Genomic DNA, 22,028 nt, shown 5'->3' with positions numbered 1-22,028 from the left:
GTTGAAATTGACGGTAGCTGATGAATCATTTCCGCCATTGCAGCTTGCCCCTTCTGAAAGGACGCGGCCAAAATTAGCCAGCTTTCTAGGTAAGGATGTACTCTGATCCCCCTGCACCTCAAGATGGCTGCTGCCACCACAGTTACTTTTGGAGAAGTAACTGGCTTGCTCGTTGACATATGCCACCGCCTGGAGAAGATTTTCCTTTCAGATTGCAAGCAGGAGAAGCTGATTCTTCAAATTCAGGCTCTTTCAACTGTTGGGGTCCATGACAGCAGCAATGGAGCAGTGCTTAGGGTGTGTACTTATATATACCCACTTCAGTGTTCTTCCATGGTTGGCTGAGGCCCGCATGAACTTGAGATGGTCGCTGTTGGAGTCCAACCTGTCCAAGGGGGTGCTGTTTCCAGTTCAGTACTAGGACTTTGGTGACTATGGATGCCAGTCTCTCAGGGTGGGGGGCCCATTATCTCTCCCATCTCGCCCAAGGGATATGGTCACTGGCAGAGGTGTCTTGGCCAATCAACCTCTTGGAGTTCAGGGTGATCTGGTTGGCTTTGCAGGAGTTTGCTCCAGTCCTCAAAGGGGCTCCAGTCAGGGTATTTTTGAACAGTACCATGGTGGTGGCATATATCAACGAGCAAGGTAGGACTTGCAAACAGTGATTGGCACCCTAAGCAACCCTTCTCATGGACTGGGCAGGTAAGCATCTCCTGTGCTTGTCAGCAGCCCACATTGTGGGGTCTTTGAATGCGGCAAATCACCGGGCCCGGACGGGATCCACCCAAGGGTTCTGAAAGAACTAAGACAGGAAATAGCGGGCACAATCCAACATGTTTGCAACCTATCCTTGAAAACTGGTGAGGTGCCAGAGGACTGGAAATTGGCAAATGTCACACCGATCTTCAAGAAGGGATCGAGGGGTGACCCCGGGAACTACAGGCCGGTGAGCCTGACTTCAATAATAGGGAAGATGGTGGAAACTATGATCAAGGAAGGCATTAGCGAGCACATCGAGAGGAATGGCCTACTGAGAACAAGCCAGCACGGATTCTGCAAGGGAAGGTCGTGCCTAACAAACCTTCTGTACTTCTTTGAGGGAATAAGCAGTCGGATGGACAATGGGGAGCCCATAGACATCATTTACCTCGACTTTCAAAAGGCTTTCGACAAGGTGCCACATGAAAGGCTACTTAAGAAACTGTGGAACCACGGGGTGGGAGGGGATGTGCACAGATGGATCAAGCACTGGCTGTCGGGTAGACTGCAGAGGGTTGGAGTAAAGGGTCAATATTCTGACTGGCGGGGAGTCACGAGCGGTGTGCCACAGGGATCGGTGCTGGGGCCTTTACTCTTTAACATATTCATCAATGACCTGGAAAAGGAGGCAAAGTGTGAGGTTATAAAATTCGCAGACGATACCAAACTGTGCGGCAGAGTTAGGACCAGGGAGGAGTGTGAGGACCTACAAAGGGACCTGGACAAGCTGGAAGACTGGGCAAACAAATGGCAAATGCGATTCAACGTGGACAAATGCAAGGTCATGCATATAGGGAAAAAGAACCCGTTGTTCAGCTACAAATTAGGGGGGTATTGTTGGGAGACAGCAGACTCGAGAGAGACTTGGGTGTGCTGGTGGATGCATCACTGAAGCCATCTGCACAGTGCGCAGCAGCCTCAAAAAAAGCCAACAGGATGCTGGGCATCATAAAGAGGGGCATAGCAACCAGAACACGGGAAGTCATCATGCCATTGTATCGAGCGATGGTGCGTCCACATCTGGAATACTGCGTTCAGTATTGGTCGCCGCACCTCAAGAAGGACATGGCGGTACTTGAGAGAGTCCAAAGGAGAGCAACGAAAATGGTAAAATGGCAGGGGAGCCCCTTCTGATGATTCAGACAGGTCTTGACCTGTTTTTGGGCCACCGCGGGAGCGGACTGCTGGGCAGGATGGACCTGTGGTCTGACCCGACAGAGGCACTGCTTATGTTCTTATGTTCTAATGTGTAGGCAGATTTCCTCAATCGTAACACTCTGGACATAAGCTGATTATTGTTCATTGGTGTTACTCAAAGTACGATCTGATGGCTACTGGACGCAACACCAAGGTCCCTACCTTCTTCAGTTCCCGGAGAGAGAGCCATTCTAGGTCTAGATGTGATTCTTCGATTCGGGCCAGGGGAATCTCTATTGTATGTGTTTTCTCCATGGCTAATGGTGAATCAAGTCCTTGGGAGAATTGTCTCATCCAGGCCCGCTCATTTTAGTGACTCTGGATTGGCCTCAGAGGCCCTGGTATGTAGACCTGATCTGGCTCCTGGATGGTCAACCATTGGCCTTGCCACATGGGTGGGGGTTACTTCATCAAGGACCAGTGTTGAGGGGGGATCCTTCCTACTTTGGTCTTAAAGCCTGGCCCTTGAAAGGTCAAGATTGAGACACAAGGGTTACTCAGACTTGGGGGTGATAGTGACGTAGCTGTAGGCCAGGAAATGCTCCATATCCACCACTTGTATGTGTGTGTGTGTGTGTGTAGGACATTTGAGGCTTGGTGTGAGGAAAGAGCTCTTTCAGCTCAGTTGCTCAGATCCTAGCGTTTCTCCAATTGGGTTTGGATAAGGGTTTGATGCTGGGCTCACTAAAGATTTAGGTGGCAGCGTTGGCTTGCTTTAGAGGTTAAGTACAACTAACTACCTTAGTGGCTTATCCGGACATTGTGCGGTTTTTGAAAGGGGCAAATCACCTTAGGTCTCTCCTTAGACCTATTTGCCTGGAGTGGAATCTCACTTGGTTTTCACCTTGCAGAAAAGCTCCTTTTGAGCCTTTGAGGAGAGCAACAGTCAATGACCCAACACTTAGGGCTGTCTTCCTGGCTGCAATTTCATCAGCTTGTAGGATTTCTGAACTCCAAGCATTATCTTGTAGAAACCTATTTCTGCATTTTATGGAGACAGGAGTGTCGCTGAGAGTTGTCCCCTCCTTCTCTCCCAAGGTGGTGTCTGTATGCCACTTTAATCAGTCAATGGAGTGGCCCACTTTTTGGTGGAAAGTCGGGAACGATTTGAGAGCCTTCAGCTCCTGGATGTACATCGAGTATTGCTCAGATATTTGGAAGTGTCCAATGGGTTTCGAAGTTTGGATCAGTTGTTTGTCCTATGAGGCAGTCACTTGTGGGGGTATTGAAGCCATTGATAGCGAGATGGTTAAAGGAAGTGATGGCCTCAGCTTATTTGCTGTCTGGGAAGCAGCCTCCGGTACTCTTTGTGGACTCATTCAACCAGGCGTCTGGCAGCATCTTGGGTTTGAGTCTGTCCTTTTGGGCTCTTGCAGATGTTTGGTCATCCCCTTTACTCCTTTGTCGAGCATTACTGAGTGAATGTGGCAGCATGCTCAGACACCAGATTTGGGGGCATCAGTATTGTGGATGGCAGCTCCTCTTTCTCTCCCTTTTTAATGAGCTCTGCTTTTGAACATCCCATTGGTTTGGAATAGTTATTGGAATAGATATTATGGAAGGATAAATTAGGAAAGAAAATTATCAGGCAAGACGTAATTTATCCTCTCTCTCTTTCTTTTTTTTTTTTAAATGTGTTTATTGATAATTCACCTGCCTGCTCTGAATGCTGTAGAGCAGTAATAAATGTTTATTCCACTCCAGTATTGGTATACTTGAAGCACAGAAATTTGCATCCCTTTTCTGGTAGAATGGATTGTGCACCTTGTATACTGTACCTCACAGTGTTTAGGATTTAGCAGAAATGAAGACATGATTAATGATCTACTTGTTTCAATTTAAGAGCTCCCCTTTGATATTCTTAATCTTCCAGATCTATGAAAGGTGAGGTCACAGGTGCTTAAAATATCCTAGGAAAATAAGGAAATGTTTTGTTCTGTATCTGCTTTTCCTTGACACACTTTGTTGGACTTGCTTATGTGTTTCTCTTTCTCTTTATCTACTTTTCCTCCTGGTGTCTTGTCCTAAGCAGACGGTGAGTTTATTTTTTTCCTTACATCCCATCTCTGGTAACATCGCTAGGTGGTTTGATCTCATACAAGTAGCAAAATGGCAGAAGAGGGTTTTTTGGGCTACAAATTTGTTTAACCTTAAGAGTACTTTTCAATTTGAATAAGGATGTGTAATCCTGATGTCTATTTTGTATAGACCTGAATATTTAACATAAAAATTGATCGGTATCTATATGTACTAGCAACTATGAGAGTTTAATCCTTGCTTGTAGTAATTAAAGAGAACTTTAATTTAATGTGCTATTTAATATTTTTTTGTTAGTGGTCATGGGCAAAACCAGTACATTTTTTTATATCAATGATATATATATGAGCAATGAATGGTAACAGTAGTTTGATCATGTCTGTTTAAACAGGCTTGGGGGAAGATATCCACATGTGGAGAGATGAAAAAAAAGTGCTTTGCTGCTTTTGTGAGAGGGACCCATGCAGTTGTTTGTGTGTGCTGAGCATTTTCACTGATCTGTTACCATCTGAGGGAAATAACTGTAGGGCTGATCTCTTCTCTTTTCATTCAGCTTTTTTTTAAATAGGGTGTCACTTTGTTTTGATTTTCAGCTGAAAGCATTTTGGGGCCTCTTAATTTTTCAGAACATCTATGATTTCTGCATGGGGTTCTTACCTGTCATTTGATTGCTCTTTTGGCTTTTTTCCCAAGCAGCTAGAGAACATTTTGTCTTTGCATGGTGTCCATAATAGAAATCTTACTGTTTTCTGTGAAATGATTTACTGACTTGGCGAGAAACACTTGTATCAGTATTTTATTGTAGTAGTGCCCTTTTCCCTGTTGCAAGATCAAATTTAACCAAAGTTAAAACAAGGCCAAAAACTGAAGAAGAAATTTAGAAAACTTGTTTGTATTGTTCACTAATAAATGTGTGATTTGAGGGAAGACCTGTCCAAATACCCTGAGTACCATATATACTCTAATATAAATCAGGATTTAGGGGCCAATGGGTGTCCCGGTTTATATTCAGCCAAGCTCCTCCCCTTCCCAAACTTATTGCAGGCCTTCGCCGAGCTGCCAAGCTCTGCACCCTGTACCCCCTCCCTGTCCTGTCCATCATACCTCCTCTCCTGCTGGAATTGCTGGTGGCCCAGAGGTATAACGGGCAGAAGTAAGCTTTCTGTGCTCCTACCCCGCTGCTAATCCAGTCGGTTGCTGCCGCAAGTTCTGACTTCAGCCACTGAGCGATATCAAGCAGGAACACACTTTGGTGCTGCTGCTGCTCGGTGTTGAAGTTGGAACTCGCAGCAGCGATTGACGGGTTAGCAGCGGAGCAGGAGCACAGAAAGCTTGCTCCTGCCCGCTACACCTCTGGACCACCAGGGATTCCAGCGGCAGAGAAGGTATGATGAACAGGGCAGGGAGGGGGGGACAGGGTGGAGAGCCTAGGAGGGAGGGAAGGGGGCTGGGTGCAGATCCTGGCAGGGCACTTTGAATATTAAGCCGCCTAACTTATATTCGAGTCAGCCATTTTTTCTCCTTTTGGGGGGGAAAATGGGGTCTCGACTTATATTCGGATTGACTTATATTTGAGTATATACAGTATGTTATAAGCTGACTGCTTTGCTTCATACATCTGAAAATATTTCTTCACACGTGTAATTAAACTCTGGAATTTGTTGTTGGAGAATGTGGTAAAATCAGTTAGCTTAGCAGGGTATAAAAAAGGTTTGGACAATTTCCTAAAAGAAGTCCGTAGACAATTATTGAGATGGTTTGAGGAAATCCACTGCTTATTCCTAGGATAAGCAGCATAAAATATGTTTTACTACTTGGGATCTAGCTAGTACTTGGGACCTGGGTTGACCACTGTTGGAAAAAGGATACTGAGCTTAATGGACCTTCAGTCTGTCCCAGCATGGCAATTCTTATGTTCTTAACTCTTGAACTATGGCAAGTTTTTCTGGTTTTCTATTGATTTCCATTTTAGATCAATTTTTCATAAATCCTATGAAATTGGCTTTTCTCAGCAATATCTCCTATGCAGGATAGAAGCAGGTCCCTCTTTGCATCTCACATGCCTTCTGCTGCTGCTTACTGTAGATGTTTTCACGGCATTTCTTACTGACACTAGAGCACTCTGTTTCTTTATGAGTATAAGCATTTCAAGCATACGAGTCTGTGTCCTCCTTCCTCAAACCATGAGAAGAGCATGAGGTCTGATCACACCAGAATTAGTTTTGGGAAGTGGGACTTGCAATGCCTCCTATATCAGGTCATATAAATGATATGAGAAAACAAGCATTTGTAAAGAACACCCATAGCTTCTATGCTCAAGACAGATAGCTGAAGATCAGTCCAGGAAAGCATGTAAGAAAGTAATCCTTGAGGGGCCACATAACAGATCTAGTGTTCAGGCTATCTACTAGGAACTTTTTGTGAGATAATGCATTTGCTGGCACAGTCTTAAGCAACTTAATTTCTATATTTTTAGTGACCTGAAAACAAATCTTGTCTTTTTTTTTTTTTTTTTAGTCCTCAAGAACTGGAGCTGCATGTTCCAGGGAGAGAGTGATTTTTATAGCTATGTGATAAAACACCACACGCTGAAGTGTTATCGAACTTGTAAAATGTACACACCTTATAATTAAGTCATTTTAAATAAAGCTCCAGGTTCAAATAATACAGAAAACCTGAGTTTGCAGTGTGAATGATGGTCGATAATGAAACAGAAGTGCAGGTGTGTCCCAAGTGTGTAATCAGTAGGCTACAAATCTATTACTGTACAATCAATCTCTTCTTGGTTACATGAGGCTGCTGTTTTTGGGGTGCTTGCACAGATTTGTCATGGAGTGAGCCTGGAATTATTTGCGGAGACCCGTTATGCTTTTTGTTTGTGTTGCTATCTCTTACCAGCGGGGAAAACTCTTCAGATCTTTAACATTGAGATGAAGAGTAAGATGAAGGCGCACACCATGGCCGAGGAGGTCATCTTCTGGAAATGGATTTCAGTAAATACAGTTGCCCTGGTGACCGAAACAGCAGTCTACCACTGGAGCATGGAGGGAGACTCGCAGCCCCAGAAGATGTTTGACAGGCATGCCAGCCTGGCTGGCTGTCAGATCATCAACTACAGAACAGATGAACAGCAGAAGTGGTTGCTGCTAATTGGCATCTCTGCACAGGTACCTGGGAGTGCCAGAAGCCAGCTGCACACAGCTGGTCAGCTCTGGCTTTATCTTAAGGTGCTGGTAATATTTGTGCCCAGAGCTCTTCTTCCGCATTGTAGGCGTACAAGTGCCTCTGCTGCTTGATCTGGAATATATCCTGTGTCATTAGAATAGCCTTCTGCACTTTCCTCTAGACTGCTGGCAGTGTTACTTCTACACTACTCCAGCTTCCATCCTGCCACAGGCACAGCAAACCCTGAGTACATTTCTGCTGGGTGGCAACTCAGGGAACTTTCCTTTGTAAGTAATTGCTTGAAGGTTGACCTTTTTTTGTCTTCCTGGTATAGCACTACTTCCTGTTCTTTTCTTTTCTATCTGGCTTTGATCAGGGAGAAACATGCATACACTACCTTCCCCTGTTTTCTCTGTGCCTTTCATGTATGGACCAGATACTGCAGTATCTTCATACGGCAGAGCAGAATGTAACTCCCTTGGAGCTAATTCCAGAGTCTCTGTTTATCTGAGCCAAAGGAACAGGATTTGACCTCTGTATGCTCTCATACCTAATAGTTAAAAGAGTTTTTTTTTTTGGGGGGGGGAAACTTAGGATGGTCAGATGTGCATGTCTATTTTAACTTTGCTTCTTTGTATTAGATGCTAGTATGCCAGTGAGAACCTTTCATTTAAAGTTGCCTTTCTTTTCACTATTTATTAGCAAAACCGAGTGGTTGGTGCCATGCAGCTGTACTCTGTAGAGAGGAAAGTTTCACAGCCGATAGAAGGCCATGCCGCAGCATTTACAGAATTCAACATTGAGGGGAATGCCAAACCTTCCACTCTCTTTTGCTTTGCTGTGCGAAACCAGGGAGGAGGCAAGGTAAAATCTATAGATGTTTGTGTCTCTTTCTTAGGCTTCCTCATTTTCCAGGTTTAACATGTAACTTGGATTTTCATTGCCCACCTCCTCTCTAGATAGCACTATCTGAACAAAGCCTGTTTTTCTTTTTCTCGCCTTGGGTAATGGTCATTTTATTTTTATTCTGCATAGAGAGAGAACGAACAGTCAAGGGCTCTCTTTCCCACCTTTTTTCCTTTCTTCCTTACTCTTGCTATTAGCTGTATGTTGCTCCTGGGACACTTTGCTCCCATCTTTGGTAGTGTGCTATCAATATGTATGATGTTATCCTCTCTCCCCTCCAGCTGCACATCATAGAAGTAGGTCAGCCTGCTGCTGGAAACCAGCCTTTTGTAAAGAAAGCTGTGGATGTATTCTTCCCTCCTGAGGCACAGACGGATTTTCCCGTTGCTATGCAGGTAATGGAGCGCTTGCTGAAGTAGAATTCTCATTGGTTGGTATAGTAGAAATGTTGGGGACCAATTGGCACAGCACTTTGTCATGCTCAGCTGGTGTCCAGTTCAGCACTGCCTCTCTGGCATGGGGCAACCATGTTTTTGAGCTGGGCCAGTAAAGACTGAGGACATGTTGATGTTGACCCACTTTAACACTTCATAGAACCTTTGAGAAATGTTTTCACAGTGAGAGCAGCACCGAGACCCTAAGTACAGTGGTAACCAAGGTATTGCGCAGCTCTTGAGGAGGAGCTTTAAGACGAGGGTTCTGTCACAGGATTGAATAATAAGTTAAGCAGGACATTGATCTCGACATAAAACATAGCTCCAAACAATAATATTTAGAGACAGTCTAGTTAGCTGCAGAATTTGTGAGGCCAGATTCTTCAGCTTAAAGTCCTGGAAGTAATGAGTGCTTGTGAGAGACAGGAGATTCATGGTGGAGACTAAAAGCTCAAACTGGTCCGATTCATCTTGCTGCCTTTGAGACCCATGCAAAATGCCCCTTAGGCGACCACGTGGTGTCCTATTTTTCAGCAGGTCAGATGAGGAACGTGTTGAAATGTGAGATATTTAGCCTTATCTTCCTGCCTAATCTCTGCTTGCATTGTCTTGTGTGCCATGAAACTGTTCATGCTGCTTCTCACTGTTCTCTTTTGCTGCTGGCAGATTGGCGCGAAGCACGGCGTTGTGTATCTCATCACCAAGTATGGCTACATTCACATGTATGATCTGGAAACTGGCATCTGCATCTACATGAACCGTATCAGTGCAGATACCATATTTGTAACTGTGCCACAAGAAGCAACCTCTGGTATTATAGGTGTGAACAAGAAGGGGCAGGTAAGCTGACCTTACATCACTGCCAAGTGCTCTTCATAGTGGTGGTTCCCATAGTCTGCTTGTTGTCTCTGTTTTCAGTAGCATATTATATTTTTACCTCTGGTAATTGAAGATCTATTTAGCTATGGGGTCTAGAACAGACATGGGCAACTCTGGTCCTCGAGGGCCGGAATCCAATTGGGTTTTCAGGATTTCCTCAATGATCTACTTGCATGCTCTGCTCTAGAACAGTATTTCTTATTATAGGGCAGGGGTAGGCAATTCCAGTTCTCGAGAACCGGAGCCAGGTCAGGTTTTCAGGATATCCACCATGAATATGTATGAGATGGATTTGCATGCGCTTCCTCCTTGAGATGCAAATCTATCTCATGCATATTTATTGTGGCTATCCTGAAAACCTGACCTGGCTCTGGCTCTCGAGGACCGGAATTGCCTACCCCTGTTATAGGGCCTGGGAGTCGGTGGTAGCCCTCATTGACCTATGTGGCTCCTCAAAACTCTCTCAATATGCACTATCCTCCTATCTTAAGAAGCAGCTTACTACTGGCGCTATCTTCAGAGCATCTGTTCTCTCTTTGACCTGAACTAATGATCATCGAGTTTGAGCTGCATTGTTCCTGAATGTCCATACCATTTTCATAAGATTGCCTAGGACTGAAAGGAAGACAGATGAAATAATAATCTGCTAGAGCATTAATAAGAGACATGATTTGGAAGTTGGTTGTAGTATAAAGTGAATAGAGATACGGTGTACAAGAGAGAACTTCTGTTTCTCAGTGGAAGGAAAATTCTAAAGCCAAGAGGTCATGGTATGAAACTGGAGGGTGGTAGTTTCAGGAGTAACAGAAGGAAATATTTTTTCCACCAAAATAAGGTGGGTTTACAGAAAAGCCTTCCCCTGGAGGCAAAAGGTTTTGCCATTGAAAAAGGCATGAGAAAAAGAGGATTGTGGGGAATTGACATGCCCAACTGAAAATTAAGACGTTGACAGTACTACACTTGGAGGGCAAAAGGACAGCGAGATGGGTTTACAGATTTTTATTTGCTACCTTGTGTTTTGTCATTGATCTGTAAAGTTTTAAGACTTCTATTTTATAATACACAGTTCTGTTTTAGGAAGACTTGGCTACTGGCTGTACAATAGGTACTGTCCTGTCCTGAAAATTCAGCATTGTTGCCTTTTTAGAGTAGCTTCCAGGGATTGTCATAGAGGTCAGTAGTACCCTCTTCAGTGCTAGCATGGATACATTGAAGACGACTACGGGGATGATGCTGGAGAACCTGCTAGGACTTGAACCCGAGTTGATTGCATTTAACACTCACTCGTTCATACTCTAAGAGTAACTGTAAATCATTATGATGGAGGCAGCCTTTCCCCACTCTCCCCGAGTGTCAAGTATCCAGCTATAGTGATCCCACTGTGTTGTCTTCCTCTCCCTTCAGGTGCTGTCTGTGTGTGTGGAGGAGGAGAACATTGTGAACTATGCTACAAATGTGCTGCAGAACCCCGACCTAGGACTTCGTATGGCCATCCGTAGCAATCTTGCTGGCGCTGAGGAGCTCTTTGCCAGGAAGTTTAACACTCTCTTTGCTCAAGGAAACTATGCAGAGGCTGCTAAAGTCGCAGCATGTGCACCTAAGGTAACCCATGTCTGATACAGAGTCCATCACAGTCAGCTGTGCTTGTATGAGTGCTGTGGAGGGGGAGGGGGGGTGGACACCAATAGGTTTATCGGCTGATCCAAGCTTTGCAAGGAGTCGCATTCAAAGTTCTGTGTGGCTCTGGCTCTGGATGGGGGACACTGTAGAATTTCAGGTGCCCATGAGCAAATGGACGCAATGCTTCTCTTTTAGGGAATCCTGCGTACAAGCGACACCATCAGGAAGTTTCAGACAGTGCCAGCCCAGCCAGGCCAGGCCTCGCCACTCCTCCAGTACTTTGGTATCTTGTTGGACCAGGGTCAGCTGAACGTATTTGAATCCCTGGAACTTTGCCGCCCTGTGCTACAGCAGGGCCGCAAACAGCTTCTGGAGAAATGGCTGAAAGAAGATAAGGTATGTGAGCTACTCCTAAGCTTTTGCTGCTTGTAGGACGTGCTGCCTTATTTGTTCATGCTATTTGTCTGCTCACAGCTGGAGTGCTCGGAAGAGCTGGGAGACCTGGTGAAAGCCGTAGACCCCACCCTTGCGCTTAGTGTTTACCTCCGTGCCAATGTGCCAAACAAGGTTATTCAGTGCTTTGCAGAGACGGGTCAGTTCCAGAAAATTGTGCTCTACACGAAAAAGGTGAGTACTGCACCTATTTTCCCTCATGTTCTTTGCTGCTGGATAATGTTCCATAGTATGTCTTCCCTTCAGGCTACTGAGTTACGTTACTTGGGTACTGTAAGCAGCTAAGATCTTAGGTTATTGGAGAATCTGATTCTTTGGTCTGTTGTGCTTTGCAGGTTGGTTACACTCCTGACTGGATCTTCCTGCTAAGGAGCGTGATGCGCATCAGCCCTGACCAAGGGCTGCAGTTTGCCCAGATGCTGGTGCAGGATGAGGAGCCCCTGGCCAACATCAGTCAGGTGAGCAATGGGAAAAAGAAGTGGTGACACTTGGTGGGAGGAAATTGCTTTCCTTTTTGTTCTACCAGCCGAGTCAGAGCACATGGGTTATAGCATTCAGCCAACAGATGGAGTCGGAGAATAAGAAATGAGTTCTGCCCTATAAAAGATCCAATGCAGCAATAGCTCATCGGTATTCTCTGTCTTCAGCAAAGGGTGATAAGCATTCTGTGCCATTAAGACCGATGAGGTAGCTTCTGGGCCCAGTTGGAGATCAGCTGAGCTGAGATGGTCAGAGAACTGCTGGGAACTTCTACACCCCAGGGATTATCTGGAAGAGTCTAGGTCCTTCTCCCACTCACTGGACTCCAGTGGAGTTGATTTGCCTCTTCCCTTCTTTTCTGTTTAAAAAAGTTAAAAAGACAGTGTTAACCGGCCATATGGTACAGGAGGAATAGTAACAGGAAGGAGCTCCTTTCTGGCCCATGTCTCCTTCACCCCCCGCCACCTACCCACCACTACTTGAGGGAATTGCACCGAGGGTGATACATTAGAAGGGCAGTGAAGATTGGTAGTATTGTGACTGGGAGTGGCACAGTACTTTTTGGGGGGACAGACTGCTGATTGAGTGCAGCTCAGGTCTCCTTTGTTAGGACTGAGTGCGATGGGAGCACTGCAGAGCTAGTAGGTCCACAGAGCATAGCACTGCTTGAAGGACTACAGAGTTTCCCGCCTCTGCTGAGTTAGATGACATTAGAGGCGATTTAGTCTAATCTAATCTAATTTTTAGTCTTGTATACTGAATCATCTAAAAATAGCTCAATTTGGTTTACATAATTAGATCACAAAGAAAATCCATTAACATTTATTGGAGTTATTGCCTAAAAAGTGATGAAACAGTGGTTTTTAAGGTTTTGCGAAAGATTTGAAGAGATAAACATGATCTAATTTGAGGAGGTAGTGCATTCCATATTGCAGTTAGTATGGAAAGGAGTATGAAATTTTACTAATGGACTTGATTTCTCTCAATGAAAAAGAGAATTATTCTCATATGAGTTCTCATGCCCGAAGATCTCATGGTGTTTGGAGATAAAGGCATCAGAGTAACAAATAGTCCATGTAAAATTTTAAAGACTATACAGGCACATTTAAATTGAACTCTCAATTGAAATGGAATTTCCTCAGCAGAGGTGATAAGGTGATCAAATTTTTTCTTTCCAAAAATCAGTCTTGACGGCAGCATTTTGAATCAATTGCAGCCATTTCTCATTTCCTTTGCTTAATCCCACATAAATGGAATTACAGTAATCCAGTTGTGTCAAGATAATGGTTTGCACCCAATACTGCAAAATGATCTTAATGGAACAGATGACTGACTTTTCTCAGCGTGCAGAGACTAAAGAAACATTTTTGGTAAGATTATTTACCTGGCATTGAAAAGAGAAGAATCCAAAACAACCCCCAATACTCTAGAAGATGATTCTGTATGCAAAATATTACTGGAATTAAGGATAACTGAAGATGGCAAATTACCCATTTTGGGGCCAAACCATAATCATTTTGTCTTTGTTGCATTAAGCTTCATATGAGCCTGAAGTGACCACGATTGCAATTTAGATATACAAAAGTTTATTTTAGCTGTAAAGTTGCTCAAATTAGGATCAACTTCTAGCAAGATGAAGATATCATCAGCATAAGTGAACATCATTTTGATGGAACTTAATTTATAGTATTTTAATGTAGTCATATAAATGTTGAAAGGAACTGGAGACAGCGAAGAGCCCTGCAAGACACCACAATCTGGAGTCCATGCAGCAGATGTCTTAACCTTCAAAGTTTACCGCATAAGAGCCTAATGTAAGAAATCCTTTAAACCAGCTTAGAACTTTTTCTTCTAATCCTATATCTGAGAGTAATTGAATCAAGATATCATGGCTGACTACATCGAAAGCAGCGGAAAGGTCAAATTGAAGTAAAATGGCATATTGATTCTGAGATGTAAGCTTAGAACCTTAGAAATCAGAGAAACTAATAGAGTTTCAGTGCTGAAATTGGGATGAAAACCATGTTGAGATGGTAAAAGAATAGAGAATTGATCTAAACAGTTGTTTGAGAAAGGGGGGGATATAATCATTACTTATAATGTTGATGAAGGAGTTTGTGGAATCGAGGTGCTGTATCATGTTTGCGTTTCTTACTGTATACTGCTTGATTCATATCTTTTGTTTGTACCTGCTTTCTCCTTTTGTCAATAAAAATTGTTGAAACATAAATAGTTTTTGGAAATAATAGTCTCTATCATCTTTGTTAATAATGGAATACAGTCGATTCCAACTAAGTGCACGTGGGATAAGCACATGCTCCGGTTATCCAGACCCTAACACCATGGTCCCATTTTTTTGTTGTTGTTTTTTTTTTTTTTTTACATTAAAGTCAATGGACATAAATTCTGGATATTTGCACTTCTGATAAACACACAATCCTCTTATGCGCACTGATGTCATAGGTCCCACCCCTATTCTTTCACGTTACATTCACTCTGGTTAAATGCCATCACGGGTCCTCTGTATTTATTGCACCGCATTTACTATCCCCCTCCCTGGAACGTAGCAGCATCACGAGCTTTCCTAGGCAGCAAATAGACGGGAGACCTACATCAGCACGCCGAGCACTCACCAGCACCTTCCTCTTAGCACTGCTTGCTGTTGCCACCATCACCCCAGGTAGCTGCCGATACTGGCTAAATGACCACCTGACTAAAAAGTGGTACTCCTATTAAACACACACTCCGCTTAAGCGCACGTGGCGGTCCGGAGGCCTTGCACTTAAGCGGAGTCGACTGTATTGGCAATCGGATGGTAATTTTATGGTCCTGTTTCAAGTCAGTGCCTTTCAATAAAGGAGTAAGAGCTATATGCCCCATGCAGAAAAATAACTGTTAACCAAGGGACAGCCTGGGAGGAGATTTTTTTGAAAGATGGAAATGGATCCAGAGAACATCTGCTACACCCTAGTTTACTACATAACTTTCTAATCTGATCTTCATTGACATGTTCAAAATCACTCCAACATCTATGTACCAGTACATCGTCTAAAGTTTCCCTGCATGTGGTGTGGACATTTGTGCCCCTGCGACAAATTTGAAAGGAGTGAGAAGACAGGTACAGAGTGGCAGCTTTGTTGCAAATTGAGAAGCTTTGGGAGAGACAGCTAAACAGGACTGTTTTATAGTGGAAGCTGTGCAGAGAGTTTATTGGGGCTGGGTTGCTGTCTGCACTGCATCTGAGAAATGTTCAGAGTTGGGGGTTATACTTGGGAAAGCAGGTGATTCTGCTGTTTCTGTTGAGCAAGACTCTGGTATTTCACCGAAAAGGGTGTCAAAGGCAGCCATTTTGCCACCTGATAGTGGGGAACTTCTCTACATAGGTACAACCTTTACAAGATTTTTTCTGGGGGGACAGAAGCTGAACAAGCAGTGGTTTTCTGATGAGTCTGTACTGCTTTTACAAAAGCCACATTTATGCATCAGGCATAGTGGCCTCAGGCAAGTCCAAGACTTGCAGAGTGTTGAGGATTTCTTCCCAAGCTAAGAGGCCGTGGCTAGAAGTAGCTAAGGTTGGTGAATACTATTTGTGTGGAGACATAAATTCCGACTGGTTTAAGTGTGGTTCGTGGTATGGACAGAATCTGAGTTGGCAGACTCTTTTAGAAGGAGAGTTCACAGTGATTGAAGGTAGTGACTTTACAGTAGTCCATCTGTTCCATCTATTGATATCTTGAGCACTGGAAGAGTTTAAGTATTGTGGAGCCTTCACCTCAGCACCCAGGGCTTCTAAAGACCCTATTCTAGAAGGTATTTGTAAACCTGCCAAAGTTGTCTTAATTCATCTGGTGATTTAAGCTGTCATCTTGATAAAGTAGTATCTCCAGAAGCTAGTCTTCAGGTTGGAAGAGCCATGGGTAAGCTTCACCCTTAGTTTCAGAAGAAAATAAGAAGTTATTTACCAAAAGTGGATGCTCTGACTTGCAGGATCATGAGCTCAATTCTGTATAAGTAGGATTTTGAGGTGACAACCTTGGAATTTCAGGCAGTGGTGTGTATGGCTTGTTCCCTTTATTCTATAACAGGTTACTAAAAGTTAGGAACCAATTGAACATGTAAGATATAGAATACTAGCACTTGCATGAGTGATTTGATTGTTAGTTACAAGAGTATTGGTGAGTTTGCGGGTGGAGTTGCAGTGGATATGTCTGGTTGAGATTTATAAAATCATAACATAGTTGTATTTACCGGTATATATTTTCTCTAAGCACCATAGGATTCCCTTTTTCCCCATCACCCCTTCTAGAGAGATTTAGAAAAATCTCTTCCCTATGTTGCTTTCTGTAGAAATTCTTTAAAGTGATGTAGGGGAGCAAACTAAAGACTGGATCAGAATGTGACCTTTGGGGGCATGGCTTGACACCTGTTCACTAGGTAGGATTACTCTTATAGCCATCCATTCTGGACTGGTCTGGTGGGTAAATTTCTTCATAAAGGTGGTTAATAAATCCAAATAAATAAGGAAGCCAATATTTTGTCTTCCCTGCTAGTTGTCTTTTCCTTGAGTCCTCCCAGATCAGTACAGAGTACCACCCAGTTTCATATTTTGGTATAACCTGTTCTCATTTGAGGTGTTTGGTTATCTTTGGCATCTAATCTGGGTATTTCTGTAGGAACTTCTACAGACCTCCCTCCCTGTTTTGGGGGAATGTTTGAGTGGGATCTCCCATTTGTCTTATTATTGAAAATTGCTAAGGAGCATGTAGCTGCATGGTGCCCTACAATATAAAACTTCTTGAATCCCATAATTTTCTACATGGAATCAATACAACTCACAGCAAGAGGATTTTACATTAATGACTCAAGGTTTAGAGATAAGCAAATTTAACATTGATGGCTCAGGTTTGAAGTAATGACAGATAAAGTCTGCGAACAACGTTTGTAGCTACAAGGGGAAGTGACAGTATGTAGGCAGACTGTTCCAGATGTGTGGTCCTAAGCCCTACGTGTGGTAGAACTCAAAAACCTTGGTTCTCTGTCTCCATTTATTGGTAGAAGGACAAAACCCATCTAGACTAATCTGGTAGGACTCAAGGGGAAAAAAAAAATCAGGTAAAGACAAATTTTTTTTTCCTTTCCTGTTTTGGTGTGAACTCTTAGGGCTCCTTTTACGAAGGCGTGTTAGGGCCTTAATGTGCGGAATAACGTGCTAGCTGCTACCGCCTCCTCTTGAGCAGACGATAGTTTTTCGGCTAGCACGCACTAATCCTGTGTGCTAAAAACACTGGTGCACCTTTGTAAAAGGAGCCTTTATTTTTTAAAATTGATGGGAATTTATGGGAAAATTCGGACTCTGTTCTTTCAGAGAGCTTATATGGTCTGTCACATATCATGCAATGCTAGCTCCAAGATAACACCACCCGGATTTTGGCAGTGGTGCAATCAATTACATCGTCTTCTGCTTCTGGAAGCGATGGAGGCTAGACTGTCTATTAAACGTAAAAATATCTTTTTACAAGTTTGGGATCTATATATTAGCTTTTTACCACATAGAGCTAGAAGTTTGATTTTGAATACATTGCCCTGATCTGGTGATGTGTGGTATTTGGGACCTTTCCAATCGTTCTTGTGGGGGAGGGTGGGGGGATTTGTTGTTCATATGAAGAGTTTATGTCTGTCGTTGAAGTTTTGATATACCCTTTGAAGGGGGCCTTCCGACATGGACCCTCTTTGATTTGCTGTATACATATTTTTTATGATATTCATCTATATGACCATTATTATTAGACATGTTCCTATCTGGGTAGGAGGAGTAAGACTTTGAATCTCACAGATGTTCCGGCATCATCCTCTTAGGGAACCTTATATAGTTTTATAGTCCTTCCTGTGTTGTACTCAGATAATAGAAGGGAGGAAGTAGTTTGTTTTTCTAGCAGAAGTGGATGACAATGGTTGTATGCTATGTTCTGTTTGGTGTGGTAATTTTGTTTGTCATCAATAATTCAACTAAAATTCAGGGCAAAAGAAGAAATAAGGATTTTGTTTAGGCTTCATTGTGTTATGCTATGTGCAGGACTCCGTTGGCAGAAATGGTTTTAAAGATACATTACAACAGTGAGGCTGGAGTCTGTGTTTACAGGGGTGCTGACACTCTCTTCTTATTTGCTGATGCATCTCAGATTGTGGATGTGTTCATGGAGAATAACCTGATCCAGCAGTGCACATCCTTCCTCCTAGATGCTCTGAAGAATAACCGACCCACAGAAGGCCATCTGCAGACCCGCCTGCTGGAAATGAACCTCATCCATGCCCCACAGGTATAAGTAGTACCTGTAAGTAATTCTGGAGTGTTGCTATCCTCTTAAAACATGCTGTTAAATAGTTTCAAAACCTGACCTGGTCCACTAGTGTTCAAACCCATCTCTGTTCAGTGCTGCTTGAGAAGAGCATGTCCTCTTACTGAGTGCATGGAAACTTATCAACAGCCACCTCAGCCCTAAATTTTTATTCTAAAGAAGATTATTTTGCTAGGTTGCAGATGCCATCCTAGGAAACCAGATGTTTACACACTATGACCGTGCTCATGTTGCCCAGCTGTGTGAGAAGGCAGGCTTGCTGCAGAGGGCCCTGGAACATTACACTGATCTCTACGACATTAAACGTGCAGTCGTGCATGTTCATCTTCTGAATCCTGAGGTAACGTAATAATAATAATTTTATTCTTATATACCGCCATACCGAAAAAGTTCTAGGTGGTTCACAACAAAGTGAGCTAATACAAGGGGGGAAATTTAGTGGTGACACCAGGAAGTATTTCTTCACGGAAAGGGTGGTAGATCATTGGAACAAACTTCCGGTGCAGGTGATCAAGGCCACCAGCGTGCTCGATTTTAAGAATAAATGGGACATCCACGTGGGATCCCTACGAGGGTCAAGTCAAGGTCACTAGCACTCAGACTCAAGGGGGTGGGTCAATAGAGTGGGCAGACTTGATGGGCTGTGGCCCTTTTTTGCCGTCATCTTCTATGTTTATGTTTCTATGTTTAAGGGATACAGATAAAATACAAATTAGAATAATGGACTTAAAAACAGATAAAGACAAAGCATTTACAATATAATGCAGAAAATACCGGCATGGCAGGGAAAGAAGTAATACATAGAACAGATAAAATATATCAAGTTGAATATAAGGAACTTGATTGAAAAAATGAAGCAGAATGCATTAATATACCAGCCTATCAAAGAGTTGAGTCTTTGATAGGCTTTTACTATGGTATTCATGAAGCTCAGAAGTAGTTAGCTGACTGATTTTGATGCAACATTCTAGACCAGGGGTAGGCAATTCTGGTCCTCGAGAGCCGGAGCCAGGTCAGGTTTTCAGGATATCCACAATAAATATGCATGAGATAGATTTGCATCTCAAGGAGGCAGTGCATGCAAATCCATCTCATACATATTCATGGTGGAGATCCTGAAAACCTGACCTGGCTCCAGCTCTCGAGGACCAGCATTGCCTACCACTGCTCTAGACTAGATTTGAGCAACATTTTGACACAAGGGTCTCATGATTGGATTAGGATCTAGAGTGGAGAGTCTCTCCTTGATGTAGTGGAGGTCTGAGGCAAAGGGCGGAATATAGAGCTAAATGCTCATTTGTACAAATGATCTGTAACATGCTTCATTCTGATGAAGCACGTTAGTAACCAGAGTCATGGGTGATTGATTTATATGTAGAAGCTTGGACCCAACACAAATGGATGTATGCCAGCCTGCTGAAGAGGGGAACTGAAGAGCAAGCATTCGGGCCAGATCAGCTAGTGAAGTTCCCTGCTTACCAAATTTATGCCAAAATCTTGCAATTACCTCCAGTCCTCCCACACTAGCTATGCAGCTGATTTTCTAAAATAGTTGCAATTTATTCAAAATTACCCACGTTTTGACATGTAAAATGTTGACACATGCCTTCTTGAATGATTAACATCACAGGAGCAACTGTTGAGTAAGTGTCAGGTCAGAGGTAATACTATTTTTGTAGTTTGAAGCAGGCCAAGGAAAAATGTTCTAGTAGGCCAGTTTTGGTTCAGGCCATGGTTTGTGCATTCCTGCTCTAGACAAAGAGGTGGAATGATGCATTCAACCCATCTAAGCAGGATTCTTTTGTGAGAATGATGATTCCGTTCTGGATTCCCTTGTTCTGTTGTGGTGGGGTGTGTTTGGTTTTTTTAATCTCTGCTGTTTATCCTTTTAGTGTGGTAATTTTGTGTGTATCCAGGTGCAGTGCATTGTTTGAAAGAATGCTCTTTCATAACCCACTGAACTGGAACTGTTTCTAGCATTTTACCAATAATCACTTTTTTTTCATATGCTCTGAATAGTTTGTGAACATCAAGCTGCTTGTTTATGTCATGAAGCTGAATAGTTGAGGAGCACAATTTAACAAGCAGGAGGTAGCATGTGTAAGAGGATTTTAATTAATGTGAGCTCACATGACCTGGATGTTTGCCACTTTAGTAAACAAAGATAGGATGTGTCCGATAATGGAAGACAGCCCCCCCCCCCCCCACCAACATTTCTAGCACCTTTTTTTCTTTCCTTCTCAGTGGCTGGTTAACTTCTTTGGCTCACTCTCTGTGGAAGACTCAGTTGAGTGCCTGCGTGCTATGCTGAATGCCAACATCCGGCAGAACCTACAGCTCTGTGTGCAGGTAGCATCCAAGTACCATGAACAGCTGGGCACCCAGACCCTTGTAGAACTCTTCGAATCTTTCAAGAGCTATGAAGGTATATCAGCCCTGCCATGCTCCATACTGAGATTCAGGGTATTGTTGCTGCATCATCTGCCAATTCTAACTAATGTGTGCTTTTTGTCTCATGTGCAGAGACTTTTATTTATTTATTTGTTCATTTTTATAGCCCGTCCTCCCCAGGAGCCCAGAACGGGTTACAATAAAATAAAATTGGGTACTTGGGAACTTCCCTAACTGTCCCGAAGGCTCACAATCTAGCTAAAGTACCTGAGAAAACAATTATTAAAAAGTAAAGATATTACAGAGGAAGGGGTTAGAAGAGGGCAGGAAGGAGTGGAGAGGAGAGAAGTATGTAGAATATTTCATAAAAAGAAACCATCAAGGTATTAAGATTTATACCTTGAGAGAATTGTTCTGTCTAACCAACTTTCTGTACAAGTGTTTACTTGATCTGTAAATCTGAAAACTTATAAATAAATAAATAAAAAATAAAGGGTAAAAACAATGGAATAAAATTTAAAATAATTCATAAACTGGAAGAAAAAATTGAAAAACAAAATCAAATAAGTCTGGCAGAAGTCCAATTTCCTGAAGCAACTCTGTTGCCTCAGCATATTTTAAATAATCCCAACGGCAAAAGTCCAGATGGGACAGATATCAGCTTGGGCTTTCCAGCTGCTGCAGCCCTGACTCATCGCTTCCAGGCAGAAGATGCACAGAGATAGAGCAATCCAGCGCCGGGCCGCACTGCTCTCGGTGGACGGCAGATGCTCATGGGCAGCTCCCGAAGAATACAGCACTCTGCCTCCATACTCTTAGGGCTCCTTTTACGAAGCCCCGTTAGCGGTTTTAACGCACGCTAATTTGCCGGCCATGCTAGCCGCTATCGCCTCCTCTTGAGCAAGCGGTAGTTTTTCAGCTAGCGCGGGGGTTAGTGCGCGCTAAAATGTGCGTGTGATAAAGCCGCTAACGCATCTTCGTAAAAGGAGCCCTTAGTTTTTTTTGATAATAATAATTTAATTTTTCTATACCGCCATAGTCAGATAACTTCTAGGTGGTTCACATCGAAGAGGGCGGAACAATCAGTGAATTACAGAATGCAAATAATGAAGGTACAACATATTACATAAGAAATAGACAGAAGGAAAATATAAATTTAGTGTGGCTTCTGGTTAGGAGATGAATCTGTCAAACAGTAGAGTTTTAATTACTTTCCGAAAGGCGCCGTAGGTCAGCCTGGCTCCATTAATGTAGTTACCCAGCCAGGACTGCTGTTTGCTTGTTTGAAACATGAAAAACCTGTACAAAAAGGATTTGTATTTACAGCAGGTGATCCTTGGGTATGCAAATA

The 22,028-nt window shown here is 43.1% G+C and overlaps 1 protein-coding gene across 5 annotated transcripts in view; it reads left to right on the top strand.

Moving 5' to 3' along the window:
• The window catches only part of CLTCL1 (clathrin heavy chain like 1), a 107,741-nt gene that overhangs the window by 40,872 nt on the left and 44,841 nt on the right, over positions 1 to 22,028 (top strand). For 3 of the 5 annotated variants that reach the window (XM_033954420.1, XM_033954425.1, XM_033954426.1), the window contains exons 3-14: positions 3,986 to 3,991; positions 6,892 to 7,160; positions 7,861 to 8,022; positions 8,346 to 8,459; positions 9,165 to 9,338; positions 10,782 to 10,979; positions 11,193 to 11,393; positions 11,472 to 11,624; positions 11,786 to 11,908; positions 18,110 to 18,247; positions 18,462 to 18,626; positions 20,531 to 20,711. In XM_033954420.1, coding sequence (XP_033810311.1) covers positions 3,986 to 3,991; positions 6,892 to 7,160; positions 7,861 to 8,022; positions 8,346 to 8,459; positions 9,165 to 9,338; positions 10,782 to 10,979; positions 11,193 to 11,393; positions 11,472 to 11,624; positions 11,786 to 11,908; positions 18,110 to 18,247; positions 18,462 to 18,626; positions 20,531 to 20,711 — 1,884 coding nt within the window. The remainder of the gene's footprint in view (positions 1 to 3,985; positions 3,992 to 6,891; positions 7,161 to 7,860; positions 8,023 to 8,345; positions 8,460 to 9,164; positions 9,339 to 10,781; positions 10,980 to 11,192; positions 11,394 to 11,471; positions 11,625 to 11,785; positions 11,909 to 18,109; positions 18,248 to 18,461; positions 18,627 to 20,530; positions 20,712 to 22,028) is intronic. The other 2 variants (XM_033954421.1, XM_033954422.1) reach the window with 2 other exon arrangements.

The sequence above is a fragment of the Geotrypetes seraphini genome, chromosome 8 (genome assembly GCF_902459505.1).
Source record: "Geotrypetes seraphini chromosome 8, aGeoSer1.1, whole genome shotgun sequence".
NCBI lineage: Eukaryota > Metazoa > Chordata > Amphibia > Gymnophiona > Dermophiidae > Geotrypetes > Geotrypetes seraphini.
This window is presented reverse-complemented; position numbering and strand designations above follow the sequence as displayed.